The sequence below is a fragment of the Lolium rigidum genome, chromosome 6 (assembly GCF_022539505.1).
Source record: "Lolium rigidum isolate FL_2022 chromosome 6, APGP_CSIRO_Lrig_0.1, whole genome shotgun sequence".
Taxonomy (NCBI): Eukaryota; Viridiplantae; Streptophyta; class Magnoliopsida; order Poales; family Poaceae; genus Lolium; species Lolium rigidum.
Window position 1 is genome coordinate 159,285,753 of NC_061513.1, and position 13,084 is coordinate 159,298,836.

Genomic DNA, 13,084 nt, shown 5'->3' on the forward strand with positions numbered 1-13,084 from the left:
TACTGTGGGTTCTAGGGTAAGGGGCGGCGGCGGAGGAGCCCTTGTAGGTCGCCGGGGGCAGCGGCGTCGATCTCCACGCGCTGGAGCATCGGGTGGTCGGCGGCTTGCCACCGAGCAGCTTCGGTGCGCGGGGAGACGACGACAATTTTGCGAAAACCCCCCTAGGGGTTTTCCTGGGCTGTGGTGGGGTGCGGCTGGGCCGGGTTGGGCCGAGGCAGGGAGAGAAGAGAGGGGGGAAGGGGGCCGAGCCCAGGGAGAGAGAGGGGAGGGGCTCTCTCTCTATTTTTTTCCTTTTCTTTTTCTGGTTTTTTATTTCTCTTTTCAAAATCCAATTTCAAATCTGTTTTGAATGAAATTTTGACAATTCAAATTTCTAGAGATACTTCAAAACTCACATGATCTTATTGAGAACAACAAAACCATGAGTTTATTTTATAAAATCTTCAGAGAATTTGAGACAGAGAAATAGAGAAGGAAAAATTGCACATTAGGGTTTGATGCAAAATTTTGCCCAAATGCAAACTATATGCATGCAATGCTCGTGATCACTCCTTTATTCATGTTAACAAGGTTGGGATGTTACACGGTCCCCTTTTGCGGCACGAATGAAAATTTTCTTGTGACGAGAACCTTGCTCTGATAACCAATTATCAGGATCGGGGATCGGGGTGGAATCCGAGCTTCTATCCGCAATCTTGATAAGGAGTTCCTGATAAACTGGAACTTGCAGGAGATAAATTGCGGAAAAGAGTAAAGTGCAGGAAAGGCAAGGCGATAAGAACAAGGCAAGGCAATAAAATTAGGCTTTTGATAAATGTCAAGCCACCCAGCCTTATAACGTCAACCGCGAGCCTCCCTAATTAAGATTAACGCTAGTTAAGCTTACTGAAGATTTGCAAAAGTAGGATTAAGATTAACACTAATTAAGCTTACTGAAGACCGCGAGGCTCCCTAATAAAGATTTTGCGATACACCTTGCTCACATCCTACTCCATCCTAGAGGCCGGGTGACCGCTAGCCGGCCAACATTTTGCAACACTGAGCACCTCACACCCTATGAAGTCTGACTATATACATCCCACTAGGATGTTTACAAGGATCTTTCCCAAAGCCTAAACATGTATAATCTTTGTGTGTCTAAGGTTGTTATCCCATCATATGATGATCACACCCTACCTACGCAAAAATTTACTTATCCGGAATCAAAACCCTGATTGTATGTGAATATAAATCCATGCTAAGTTGCAAATTTCTATGATCATTTTTACATATTATTTAGTTTATTCAGTATGACGACATGCAAACACGAGTTGCAAATTTCCATAACAAACTTCAGATTCTTTCATTTCTTAGGAGCATTATCTATCATTCGATTTTGGACAAGATTCAAAAAATTCCTACACAGAAGTCATTAGTTGTCCCTCTATTTTTATTTACTTCGCGTTTTGGATTTAGTCAAAGTCATACTGTGCAAAGTTTCATCAACAGTATAAGAAAAGTTATCAATATCCATAATACCAAATACATAGAAATTAAAATATACTTTATGATGGTTCTAATACAATAGATTTTATATTATGCATGTTGATATTTTTTCGTTAATATTTGATCAAAGTTACAAAGATTGAGTTTTACCAAACCTAGTAGAGAGAGTATATGACATGGATTGATTTAACGGTATGCATCCCAACAAGAAAACTCTAAGCCCCGCATTAATTTGTCGGGTATCTTACTATATGAATACAGTTGATTATATGGTGGTTGACTACCTCATATGTTATGATGGACTATTTTCTTTTTCAAAAGCCAAGCTAAATAATTATTTACCAAACTTCTAGAAAAAAAATCAAAAACTATGGTATTATATATAGATATATCATACGAAAATGTATTTCATGACGTATCTAAATGTGTTTATTTTGAATTGTACATATTAACTATTTTTCCAAAAGCATAGTCACTTTTCGTAGTTTAACTTTTGGAAAATTTAAGGCTTGTTCATTAGAATGGAGGCAGTATGTATTATTTTTTCCAAGTTAAACTATGTATGCTTTGACCAACTTTACAAAAATAAATCAATATTTATGACGCTACATTAATATTATTGTAAAAATTCATATTGTATAATTGGTACTCTTTCCGTTTCAAATTAAGTGACACAACTATGTATGGATACAATCTACATACTAAAAACACGTTTAGATACATGCATATTTAGACAAAGTTATCTCAATTAATTTGAAACGGGGGGAATATTATGGATGTTTTGATTTTTCATACAGACTCCATACTTCATAAAATTTTGACTTAAACATATCTAACATCTACTATATTTTGGCACGGAGAGATTAACCAACACAAGTTATGTCTTTCACATTGTGTTTAGCTTAACTTGGCTTTCCGTATATTATTTCCATCATAGTCAACAAAACTGCAGGTGTCCTGCTGTCCCGTTTCAATATTAAGGCTGATTGTTACTAGTGATCGCAATCAAGTTTATGGCTTTAAAGGTTATTTATAATGCGTTTGATAGCTGGGAGGGCTGTCCACTGACTGATACTGCCCGTTTCTATACAGAATGCTTTAGAAAGTTTTTACTAATTTCTATTTGAGCTTCAGATACTAAATTACAAATGAATATATGAATCTATAAAGAAAGAATAGTACCGTTCGATTTAAGATGAAAAAAGTATCACCATTTTGTATTTTCATATTTACCAGCCTCACTATTTACCAGTGTTTTGAGGAGTTTCTTGCCTGACTAATGAGGAGTTTCTGCGCCCCGATCTGGACTCCTAACATTGATAGCAGCGTGGAAGACGATTCCTACACGTTGGCGGTACCACCCTCATGCTGGAGGTGTTTGGATCAGCAGGTTGAGAGGTCGACGGTGCTGGTCCAGGCGAAAGCCTAATGTCGTGGGAACGTCGCAACCGCCTATGTTGCTTTCGTGGAGATCTCCATTCTCCCCAGCCTTGGACCAAATCTTTGGGTGAATCTCGACAGCTTGCTGCAGAGCTGGTCTTGGTGGCGGATGTGTTATGATGGACGTGCCTAGTGTTGTGGTGCTGTTTGGCGGCATGGAGGCATCGAGGACAGGCCAGGCGGGGGTCCTTGCTTGGATATACACCCTCGATTTGGGTTTGCGGAAGATATCGGAGGCAACTACCGCATGGTGTGCATGAGGCCCTGTGTCGGGGAGTCGGCGATGGTTGTGGCTGGGGCATAAGACCCCGTTTAATCCTCCATAGTTCCTCCATAGTTGTGTTACTTGGTGGTTCTTTGACACCTTCTTTGGCGGATTCATTTTGTAAGACCATTGAAGCTCTGGCTTACATACTGTTCACGAGATGATGATGGGCTTTGAATAAATTTCGATACAAGCATTAGCCTATCGACTTTGGTAGACAAACATGTTCCGAAAACATATATTACAGTAACCAATGTTGGAAAATTCTAACTTCAGCGAACCACACCGTCGGTTCCGGCGAGCATAGTGTACTTGTCGCGGCGAGTAAGCCCAGTACATTCGAACCCAAGCGCCTCACCGAGCCGCTGCTGGACCCAGTTCGCGACCTCTTGTCCGCTCCTGCCCCCTGCGCGCGTCCGATCCCGCGGCACAGCGCCCAGGAACTCTACGCGGTAGGCCGGCGCCGGGTTAGCGAAGAAAGCCACGGGGTCGAGCCACTTGCGGCCGCTCGCCGTCGTGCCGTACAGCAACGTCACCCGCGCGTCCAGCGCCACGGGCTGCATGTCGTCGGTGAGCTCGGCGAACAGCGGGCTGAACCGCAGCAGGTAGGGCTCGCGGCATGTCGTGCCTTCGGGGCAGACCGCGAGGTCTCCCTGCTCCAGCAGCCGCGACATCATGGCGGCGTCGCGTTCGCGGTCGCGCGTGAGCCGCACCGTCTTGATGGGCGCCATGATCTCCGAGAGCCGGCTAAGGCTGTAGGTTACCGCTGGCACGGGCTTTTGCAGCGCCGCCGTGAGCATGATGGGGTCGACCAAAGTCCGGTGGGTGCACACGAACAGGACGCCCCTGCGCTTGGCCGCCATGTTTTTCGCGAGGCCAGAGGTGCGGAAGCGGACTCCCAAGAGCGCTCCAGCCGCAAAGCTGATTTTGTAGGGTAGGCCGATGCCGATGGAGATACGGATGACGGAGAGTGTGAGCCCGAGCGGAAGGAAGAGGAAGAAGGCGAGCGTGGCGGAGGAGGTGGGGAGGAAGGCGAGGCGGCCGTCGTGGAAGATGAGCGCCTTTGGGTACCTCGTACGTGGAAGATGAGCGGTCTTGGTGCTCTCCTTGGTCACTCTATAGAGTTCCTGTGGTTATCAGGTGATCAATGGTCAAGTCCATAGAGAAATGTCTTCGGGAATATTAATGCTAAAAAATGATGAAATATTTCTCTATGTATTACTTGTCACACTAAAATCAACCTATTTATGTACTAAGTGAAAAACTAATAAACCAGTAAATTATATGATTGCAGTTGTCTGGGCTTCATAAGAACCTAACAATAATAGCATGGTTATAGTATGGTCATAATGTACTTCCTTTCTCCACAAATACATGACGTATAAATTTAGTAAAAATTCTATAATTTATAAGAAGTGAGTCTAACTTACTTGGTTCTAAAAGTGGATGTACAATCCAGCCAGTCAAATTTAATTTCTCAAAGACGCAGCTTTTGATTCTTATTATTTAAAAAAACGTAGAGGCTTTCGCTACCATGTTCCTTTTAAACGGTTCTATAATTTATGAGTTTGACTAAGTACATATATGAAAATATAGAGCTATACTAAAATACTTAATCAATAAACAACACATCCATCGCAAGATATATTTTATAATGGATTATTCAATACTATTTAGTCAAAGTTAGGAATCATTGCTGACTAAGTTTATACGCCAACTAAGGACAAGGACATATTGGACCGACCAAACGGTCACAAGGTGAAATAAAAGAACACGGTGTCGAGCATGCACCAGCATGTTGGCACATACACACTTAGTTGGTGCACCAAACAAATATTAAAATTCTACCAAAACAAGTCTCTAATTCGATTCACGAAACGCGACACATGTATGTCGAGGCGAGTGGCAGAGGAGGAGCACGCATGAACAACAGAAATTCTTACTCACTTAGGGCTCCTTAAATTCATAGGATAGAAAAGGTATATGAATAGAAAAATCATAGGATTGAGACGTCACGCGTACTTGAAACCTATGGAAAGATGAAGTGTATTTGATTATAGCAAAAAAAAAAAATCATGAGGTATGGCCTATTGTATTTTTCCGATTCCTATAGGATTAGTTTGCTATAGGATATGTTCCTATGAATCAAACAACTTGGATAGAAAATTTTCCAATAGGATCTAAATTGTACACAATCATGTATAAATCCTATTAATCAAAAGAGCCCGTAGTACATGGAAGAGTTGTCTTTATAAGTAGCTCCAACTCTCTCCCAAAGCTCTACGAGACTAAACTTAGTCCCCTATATATAACCGGTTTGCTCGTTCATGGCCGCATCTAAAACGTGTGGAGAATCGTGATTTATTTATGAACGTATCTAACTGTTAGAGAACACGGCGAGGGATATTTTTATCCAAAATGGATGACTGCATGATCTTTGAATTGAACCTCCATCACCATAGGCAATCTAGAGTTACTTGATGATTACTTGTATTTCGTCTGTTTTTTGCTAAATTTGTTGTGGTTGTGTGGATTTTAGTTTTGCAGAGACCGGTTATGATGCTTTAACCTTATAAATAATAAAACATTGTTTTATAAATAAAATCGAGAATATTTGATGTTAAATAGAACGTTGAGATTTCATGATTTGCCAGTTTAGTGGACTTTGGCCCGTAAATGTGAACTTCATCTAGACTAGAGTAGCTTAAAGGGTCTAACAAAAATCAATTTGGAGTTGCATAGTGTCGCGTCAAATTGTAGATTGCAGAGTAGCGTGGCAGCCTTATCTCATAATGACCTCCCAAAAGCAAGAATAATAGTAGCTGTTTGTTGGCTATAATATATTATCATGTTATATATAACTGATCTGGTAGTTGCCATATACTTTTTGTAGTACAATATAATACTATGAAAATATTACTTTTCTGATATATGACTTATCACTCACTCTCAAAAATATCATATATCCAGCGCTAGAACCGACTCTTTGATTACACTAGTAGAAAAAGAGGCTTCCGTCCGCCCCCATTAGTCCCGGAAATATTCGAACCGCGACTAAAGGGGGCTTTAGTCGCGGTTCGTGAGGCAACCCGCGACTAATGCTCCATCCGAGACGAAAGGGTACCCCTTTAGTCGCGGTTGGTAACACCAACCGGGACTAAAGGGCTATGGAGGGATACGGCCGGCGGAAAAACCTTTAGTCCCGGTTGTGGACACCAACCGCGACTAAAGGGTACCCCTTTAGTTCCGGTTGGTGTCCCCAACCGGGACTAAAGGGTACCCCTTTAGTTCCGGTTGGTGTCCCCAACCGGGACTAAAGGTTTTTCCGAGTTTTTTTACTCCCACGCACCCTGCACACAACCCCCCCCTCCGTGGATCGCCTTTTTTTGGTTTGTAAAATACAAAAGAAAATGATAGAAAATTCAAAAAAAATTGTTTTCATATTCTTGTATGTTATGCAACCTACTATTCGGAGAAATTAAGAAATTCGAATTTTCACTTTTTTGCAAAAAAAAGTTTAAAAAATGGTAAAACCGCAATAACTTTTGCATACGACGTCGGAAAAAACGTATAATATATCAAAAAAATGCTGGGAAAAAGTTACATCCGAATTCACCTGGGTTTAACCGGTTAACCAATTTTGAGATTCTCAAAATTCCAAATGAAAATATAAAAGCAGGAAGATTTTAGTTTTTGCTATAAATTATGGATTTTATATTTTTAAATTTTTTTTAAAAATAAAATTAATAATTGCATCCAGCATAAAGATTACTATTACTTTTACCCAATTTAAAATTTTCAAATTTTTAGGTTTTAGGTTTGGCAAAAAATATATTTAAAAAATTAAAAAAATAAAATAAAATAATTAAAAAGTTAATGTTTATTTATTTATTCACGATTATTATTACATCATTATTTTTGTTTATGAAAAAAAATTATTTGAAATTCAAAAAATAAAAAAATGTGACATCGACCAACATGTTAATAGGATTGATATGATAATAGTATCACATACATGTGTGCGTAGCACTTGGATGCGGGACGAAATGGAACTCGGAAGTTAAGCGTGCTAGAGGTGGAGTAGTGGGAGGATGGGTGACCGAGCGAGAAGTTTGACTACGAGTAAGTAATTTGACTAGAGATAAGTGTAGTTAGAGATAGAGACTAAGCTATGCAAATAACTGAAATAATAGAAATTCTGATTAAAATAGAAAAAAAAAGGAGTGAAAAAAAATTAGAAACCCAAATGAATTAAATTTTTTTAACGAAATAGCCTTTAGTCCCGGTTGAGGACACAAACCGGGACTAAAGGTCCTTCGCCCAGGCGCACGCTAGCCGCCCACGTGGACGGACCTTTAGTCGCGGTTCGTATGCAACCGCGACTAAAGGGGGGCCTTTAGTCGCGCTTAATTAGTCTCGGTTCCGCAACCGCGACTAATGGCAGTTGCGAACCGGGACTAAAGCCCTTTTTTTCTACCAGTGTTAGAGTGGCATGTCTCCTCTTCATTTCTCTTTTCTTTAACTAAGTAAATATATAATATTTAAATCTTTATAGAAAGCTGATAGCATGATAATACTATTGTACCTGCTCTAAATTTGCTCTTGCACTGTCTCTATATCAGTCGGAACAGGGAGTTATGACCGCTTAGCACGGTGACGTCGTTTTTCTCCAAATAATAATGAAGACCGTTGAGATCGCGACCGGCTGAAAGTGCTACTCCCCCTGCACCAAATGGATCAGCCTGAACAAACTCAGGCCCATGGTTCTACTAACAGATTGGACTTGGACAGTTGGGTTTGGTGCTTCCAGAAGTAGAGTCGCACGTGTAAGCTGTGCAGCCACGTATATATATTATCTTACCATTGTCTCGTATGCATATTCGTCAGACTAGCCACAATAGGAGTATCATAAGTAATATCATGCATGACATGTTGGCAAAAATCTTATGTGGCACGCCAATTAATGAGGTGAGAGATGAGAGTGGTAGTATCATAATATGATACCGTATCATAGCACGTAAAACTAGAAAACTTAATGGCAAATACATCATGTACACACATTTGCATTGACATTCTACAAAACATTAAATATGATGAAATTATGATACTATCTTATGATACTACGTACTATGCATTGTGGGGTTAGTATCATAAAGTAGTATCATGTGCATAATACTAGTGTATGATACTTACCATTGTGACTAGTCTCATATCTACTGCAGCGCCAACCGACAAAAATATTCTTCGGTTTCTCCAGACAACTGTGATTGGCTGTGGCCGTGCCAAAACTAAAATGCTGCGTTGTCAAACGTAGTTACTTCTGAAACTGGGTATACCGCTAACAGGTTGCAGTCTATACTTTATTCTAGGGAGAAGGAGAAAATTGAGAATTATCTTTAAGAACCCTAGACTCACTTTCACTTGGAGAAAATTGAGAATTATCTTTAAGAGCCCTAGACTGAATTATTCATCAGTATCATAATTATCTGGTTGCGTCACCAAAAATTTGGTGTCATCAACTTAAGACTACTCATAGTGGGAGTAACATAGGTAGTAACATCACACATCTCAAGTCATTTTAGTGACATGGCATATCAATAAATGAAGAAAGAGAGTGATGTGGTAACCAGCTATGTTACCATAACATCACACACCCCAAGACATGATGAGTCTACAACATAATAAATGACACAATGCATGACACCACATATAAGTTACTACCCACTATGGAGGTAGTAACTTAGACTAGTAATAAGACATATGTTACTACTCTAAGTTACTCCCCACTATGACCAGCCTAAGGGCATGACCAATTTTTTGGTGCCTCGTTGTTGTTTCGATGGCATCCAATGCAGTCTACCAAATCAAGGTTGTATGCACTAATGCCCAAGACCCACCGCTTAAGTATTAGTAATACCTAAAAAAATCCAACTACTACAGCGTCGCATGCAGTACACGACGATAGAAACAATGGATAATAGTTGGATTTTTATATGGGACACAAAAATGTTCCTTTTTTCTCAAAAGGTTGTGTGCGAACATAGAATCTCTAGATGTGCTAGAGAAATTTTATTTCAAATTACTTTGGCAAAAAAAATTCACATAACAGATTCATATGCAAACATGAGCCAAATTGGATTTCCGGTACTATACTCTTGTTTCCGAACCATCGAGACATTTAAGAAGGTAACATTACTAGTATACTAGGAAGTGTGAACACTAAGGCCGTTCACAGTGGGCCAGTTCTTAACGCCGTATCTTGCTAGGAAACAACAAGTAACATAGAGTTGTAACCTGCACATGTTACTACTCTATGTTATAACCTTCATACTCCATCCGTCCACAAATAAGTGTACATGCAGGATTTTCAAAATAAATTATGGAGTGGAGTGTGAAAACATGCATCTTTTATCTTTAATTTTTCACCTCCAGTAAGCTAAGTGCATGCAAAAAACAAGAAGAACATGTGGTCAATACATGTGGTCAATACTATTAGGTTTGATTTTCGTGCGATGAGAGAGAAGCAATTAAAGTGCATTGGAAAGATATGAGTACATTTTTGTGTGGACAAAGTTTAGAACTAGATGTACACTTATTTGAGGACGAAGAGGGGACGATTGAACACGCCGAGTATTTTTTCTTCGTAGTGAAAATGGTCACGGAGGTTTCTGTATGTTCCCCTTGCAAAGAACAAATAGGGCTATCATTACCAGCTGGATTTTCCACTTTAGGTGACTGAGAGTGCATGAGAGTGTTCTTTCTTGGCAACGAACATACGAAATCTGCGAGGCTAACTATAGTTAGGTTTCCTCATTTTGCAATGTTTTAACTATGTATTAGTTTGTGAAAACCATGTTCCAAACTATGTATTAGTTTGTGTAAAACCATGTTCACAATTATGTATTAGTTTGTGTAATGTTCTTCCTCTCTATTGAAATGAAAATACAAAAAAATAAAAAAAGTATTTTATTGTAAAAATAAGTTTGGAGGCCGTGTTTGGGGGATGCGGCTGGGGAGCGACGTCCCCCAAACACGGCACAAAGAAAACGAGTCCTCCAAACGCTCGATCCGGCCTCGTTTGGGGGTCACTCTGGGGGGACGCGGCTGAAGATGCTCTCAGGTAGTCCTTCTTAATGTATGCAAGCCATATTTTGGTAAAGAAAAAACAGGCCACCATGTTTTTTTTTGCAACGAAGGGCAAAACTTGCTCCAACCTATTAATTAAGATAAAAAAGTGCACAATTATTTAATGAAAATATGTGCAAAAATCGGTACAATAAAACTACATGCAGACCATTCCTCATTCGCCTAGACAGCCCAACCAACTCACCCAAACCACAACAACCAAAAAACGGAATGAAACCATATGAAGCAAGATCTCGAAAATGATAACCTGAAAAGATGAAGACATATGTGGAAATTGCTTGCCTCTTGATAGACAAGGAAACAGGCCACCATGATGAATTTTGTGCACCGCACATGTTCCTATTATTATTTTTTTAAATGCGAAACATCTCATATATATGTGGTTGAAGAAAATAGGTCACTTCCTTAGAGCATTTCGGAATTGTGAGACTACATAAAGGCACTGTCTCTATCTCAAAATAAAAACGTGTCCTCTTTTTTTTGAACAGGTCCTTCTCATTATTTCTCTCAAAATTGTGAGACTACATAAATGCACTCTCTTTCTCTCCCTCTCTCTCAAAATAAAAATGTGTCCTTCTCATTATTTCTCCGGGGTTGCTAATTTTTTTTATCTAGATAAAGATGAAGTTGGAGCTCGGTCACGTTGTTATTCGTTGGATTTACATCGTAACTCGTGATGGTATGTGAGTTGCACTTGGATTGGGTCTGTGCTTTTCTACTTGTACATGAGTTACTACTGAATGAAAATAGATGGAATTTAAGTTAGAGCATGTAGTCCTCAAGCTTTGGATTTTTGTTGTGATTTGCAGAAAGGTTGCAGCTGAGTTTTTACATGTGAGTTGTAACTGACCAAGTATTAAGCCAGTTCTCTCGTACGTCTAGACAGTAGACGAGAATTAACAGAAGTAGCAATTAGCGTTGCTTAAGTCGCAACTGCTACGTACTCCGTACGAGTACAGCTATAAAGGCGAACACTACACTATACAAAGTGTAGAATGTTAAGTACGCATCGCTGCTTACTCTCTCCGTTCCTATTTAATTTGACTTCAATCGGAACATTTGCTATAGTTCATTTGTCCTTTTTTTTTTGTGCGTTATAGTTCATTTGTCTTGTATTAAAGGAGTAGCGTCGAGTAGAATGGAATAGAGGGAGTACCTTGCAATAGCGGAGGAAGAAGTGATCAAGTGGGTTGGAGTTGCGGACGACTCCAACGTCGGCCATGGCGCCGTCCGTTCTGAACAGTTCTCTCAATGCCGACGTCCCTTGATCTGGCTCGCACAGCAGCCCGGTGAAGTAACAGCGGCCTCCAACCTTAACAATCTGAAGTTCACATCCGACCACCACGTCTGCGGCCATGTACTCTTTCAGGAACCACTCCGCCATCACCCTAGGCGCGCTCGTCACTGCCACCTTCCGCGTCGCCGGCAGCCACAGGTGGTCGTACACCTGCGCGTTAAGCCTCTCCATGTAGAACTTGGGCAGGATGGCGCGGGCCACGAGGTCAGCGTCCTGTGGCCTGAGCCCGACGAAGGTGACGAACGCCATGACCCGGATACCAGCGCCGGCGTGCTCGCCCATGATCCACACGAGGGGGAAGGAGCAGAGCAGGAGGAACGCTCGGAGCAGGCTGCCGCCCTCGCAGGCGACGAGCACGAAGTAGGGAAAGATAGCGCTGGATCTCAGGAGCCCGCCGTGGAAGTCAAACACTACCGTCTTATCTACGGCGGACGGGATGGTGCACCTGGAGGCGGCGGCGCCGGCGGTGGATAGTCTGGTACTGGAGTTACGGTTGTACTGGAAGGCATCGCTGAGGAGCTTTCCCGCCGCGCGGTACAAGTTGATGATCCAGTGGGCGGCTATCGTGGGGATGCGGCGGAGGAACATCTCTACGTACGTGTGTGCGCACAACGGTACTGGCGCAAGCTTCACAACCTAGCCTTTGGTTTAGCTTATATTAAGCCTCTCGGTGGTACCGGTGGCAGTCGTATCATTTTCAGTATCGGGATAACAGGCGGTATCACCTACGAAATTTATTTACGGGATAGGTTTACGGACGTGACATGGTTCATCGTGATTGGAGAGCCCGCAGCAGTTGGTCCGCTTTTTTCTCATCCAGTTTCACCACTGATAGCCACATCAGCATGTAAGTTAGTTCGTAGCATTTTCCATCCGTAAGTTTAGCATTTCCGTTTTTCCATCAACATTATAGTATCGTAGAATTATATCGTAGTATCACGATACTATGAAATTTCTATTTTAATATTAAAATTTTGTGTTAAATAAAGTAGTTACCTAACACATATTTCCAGAAAAACGTAGTGCCACATCATATTATTCTCGTAAGAGAGTGGTATACCATATTCTAGACTTGAAACATACAACCCAACACCACATAAGGGATGCATATGTCACAAATACTTAGTATATTTAGTCCACACCATGAAACCAATAAAGCGATACCTGCTTATAAGGGTCGCGATGTTACTAGGTTAACTAATTCTTTATTTAGTTTTAAATAATGTGTGGTATCTCGTGTCGTAGAAGTATAGGGATACTACCAAGGTTTAAAATAGCGCGCTATTTCTCCGCTAATACCACGCAATAGAATATTTGGAGGGTCTACGCTAAATTTTAGTAATTTTTCTCGCTATGACGCTATTTGTGAAATAGCATGATATATCGTGCTAAAACTTTATAGCGTAGCGCGCTATTTTTTCAATCTAAGTTGCTTTCACTTTTTCATGGTG

The 13,084-nt window shown here is 40.9% G+C and overlaps 1 protein-coding gene across 1 annotated transcript; it reads right to left on the minus strand.

The window, feature by feature from the left end:
- Positions 1–3,275: 3,275 nt before the first annotated feature.
- Positions 3,276–12,222, minus strand: LOC124665075 (glycerol-3-phosphate acyltransferase 1-like). Its single transcript, XM_047202478.1, has 2 exons — positions 11,493–12,222; positions 3,276–4,317 (listed from the first exon to the last, which is right to left on the minus strand). Exons 1-2 carry the CDS (start codon positions 12,219–12,221, stop codon positions 3,463–3,465), a joined length of 1,584 nt encoding a protein of 527 aa, XP_047058434.1. The 5' UTR covers position 12,222; the 3' UTR covers positions 3,276–3,462.
- Positions 12,223–13,084: the final 862 nt, after the last annotated feature.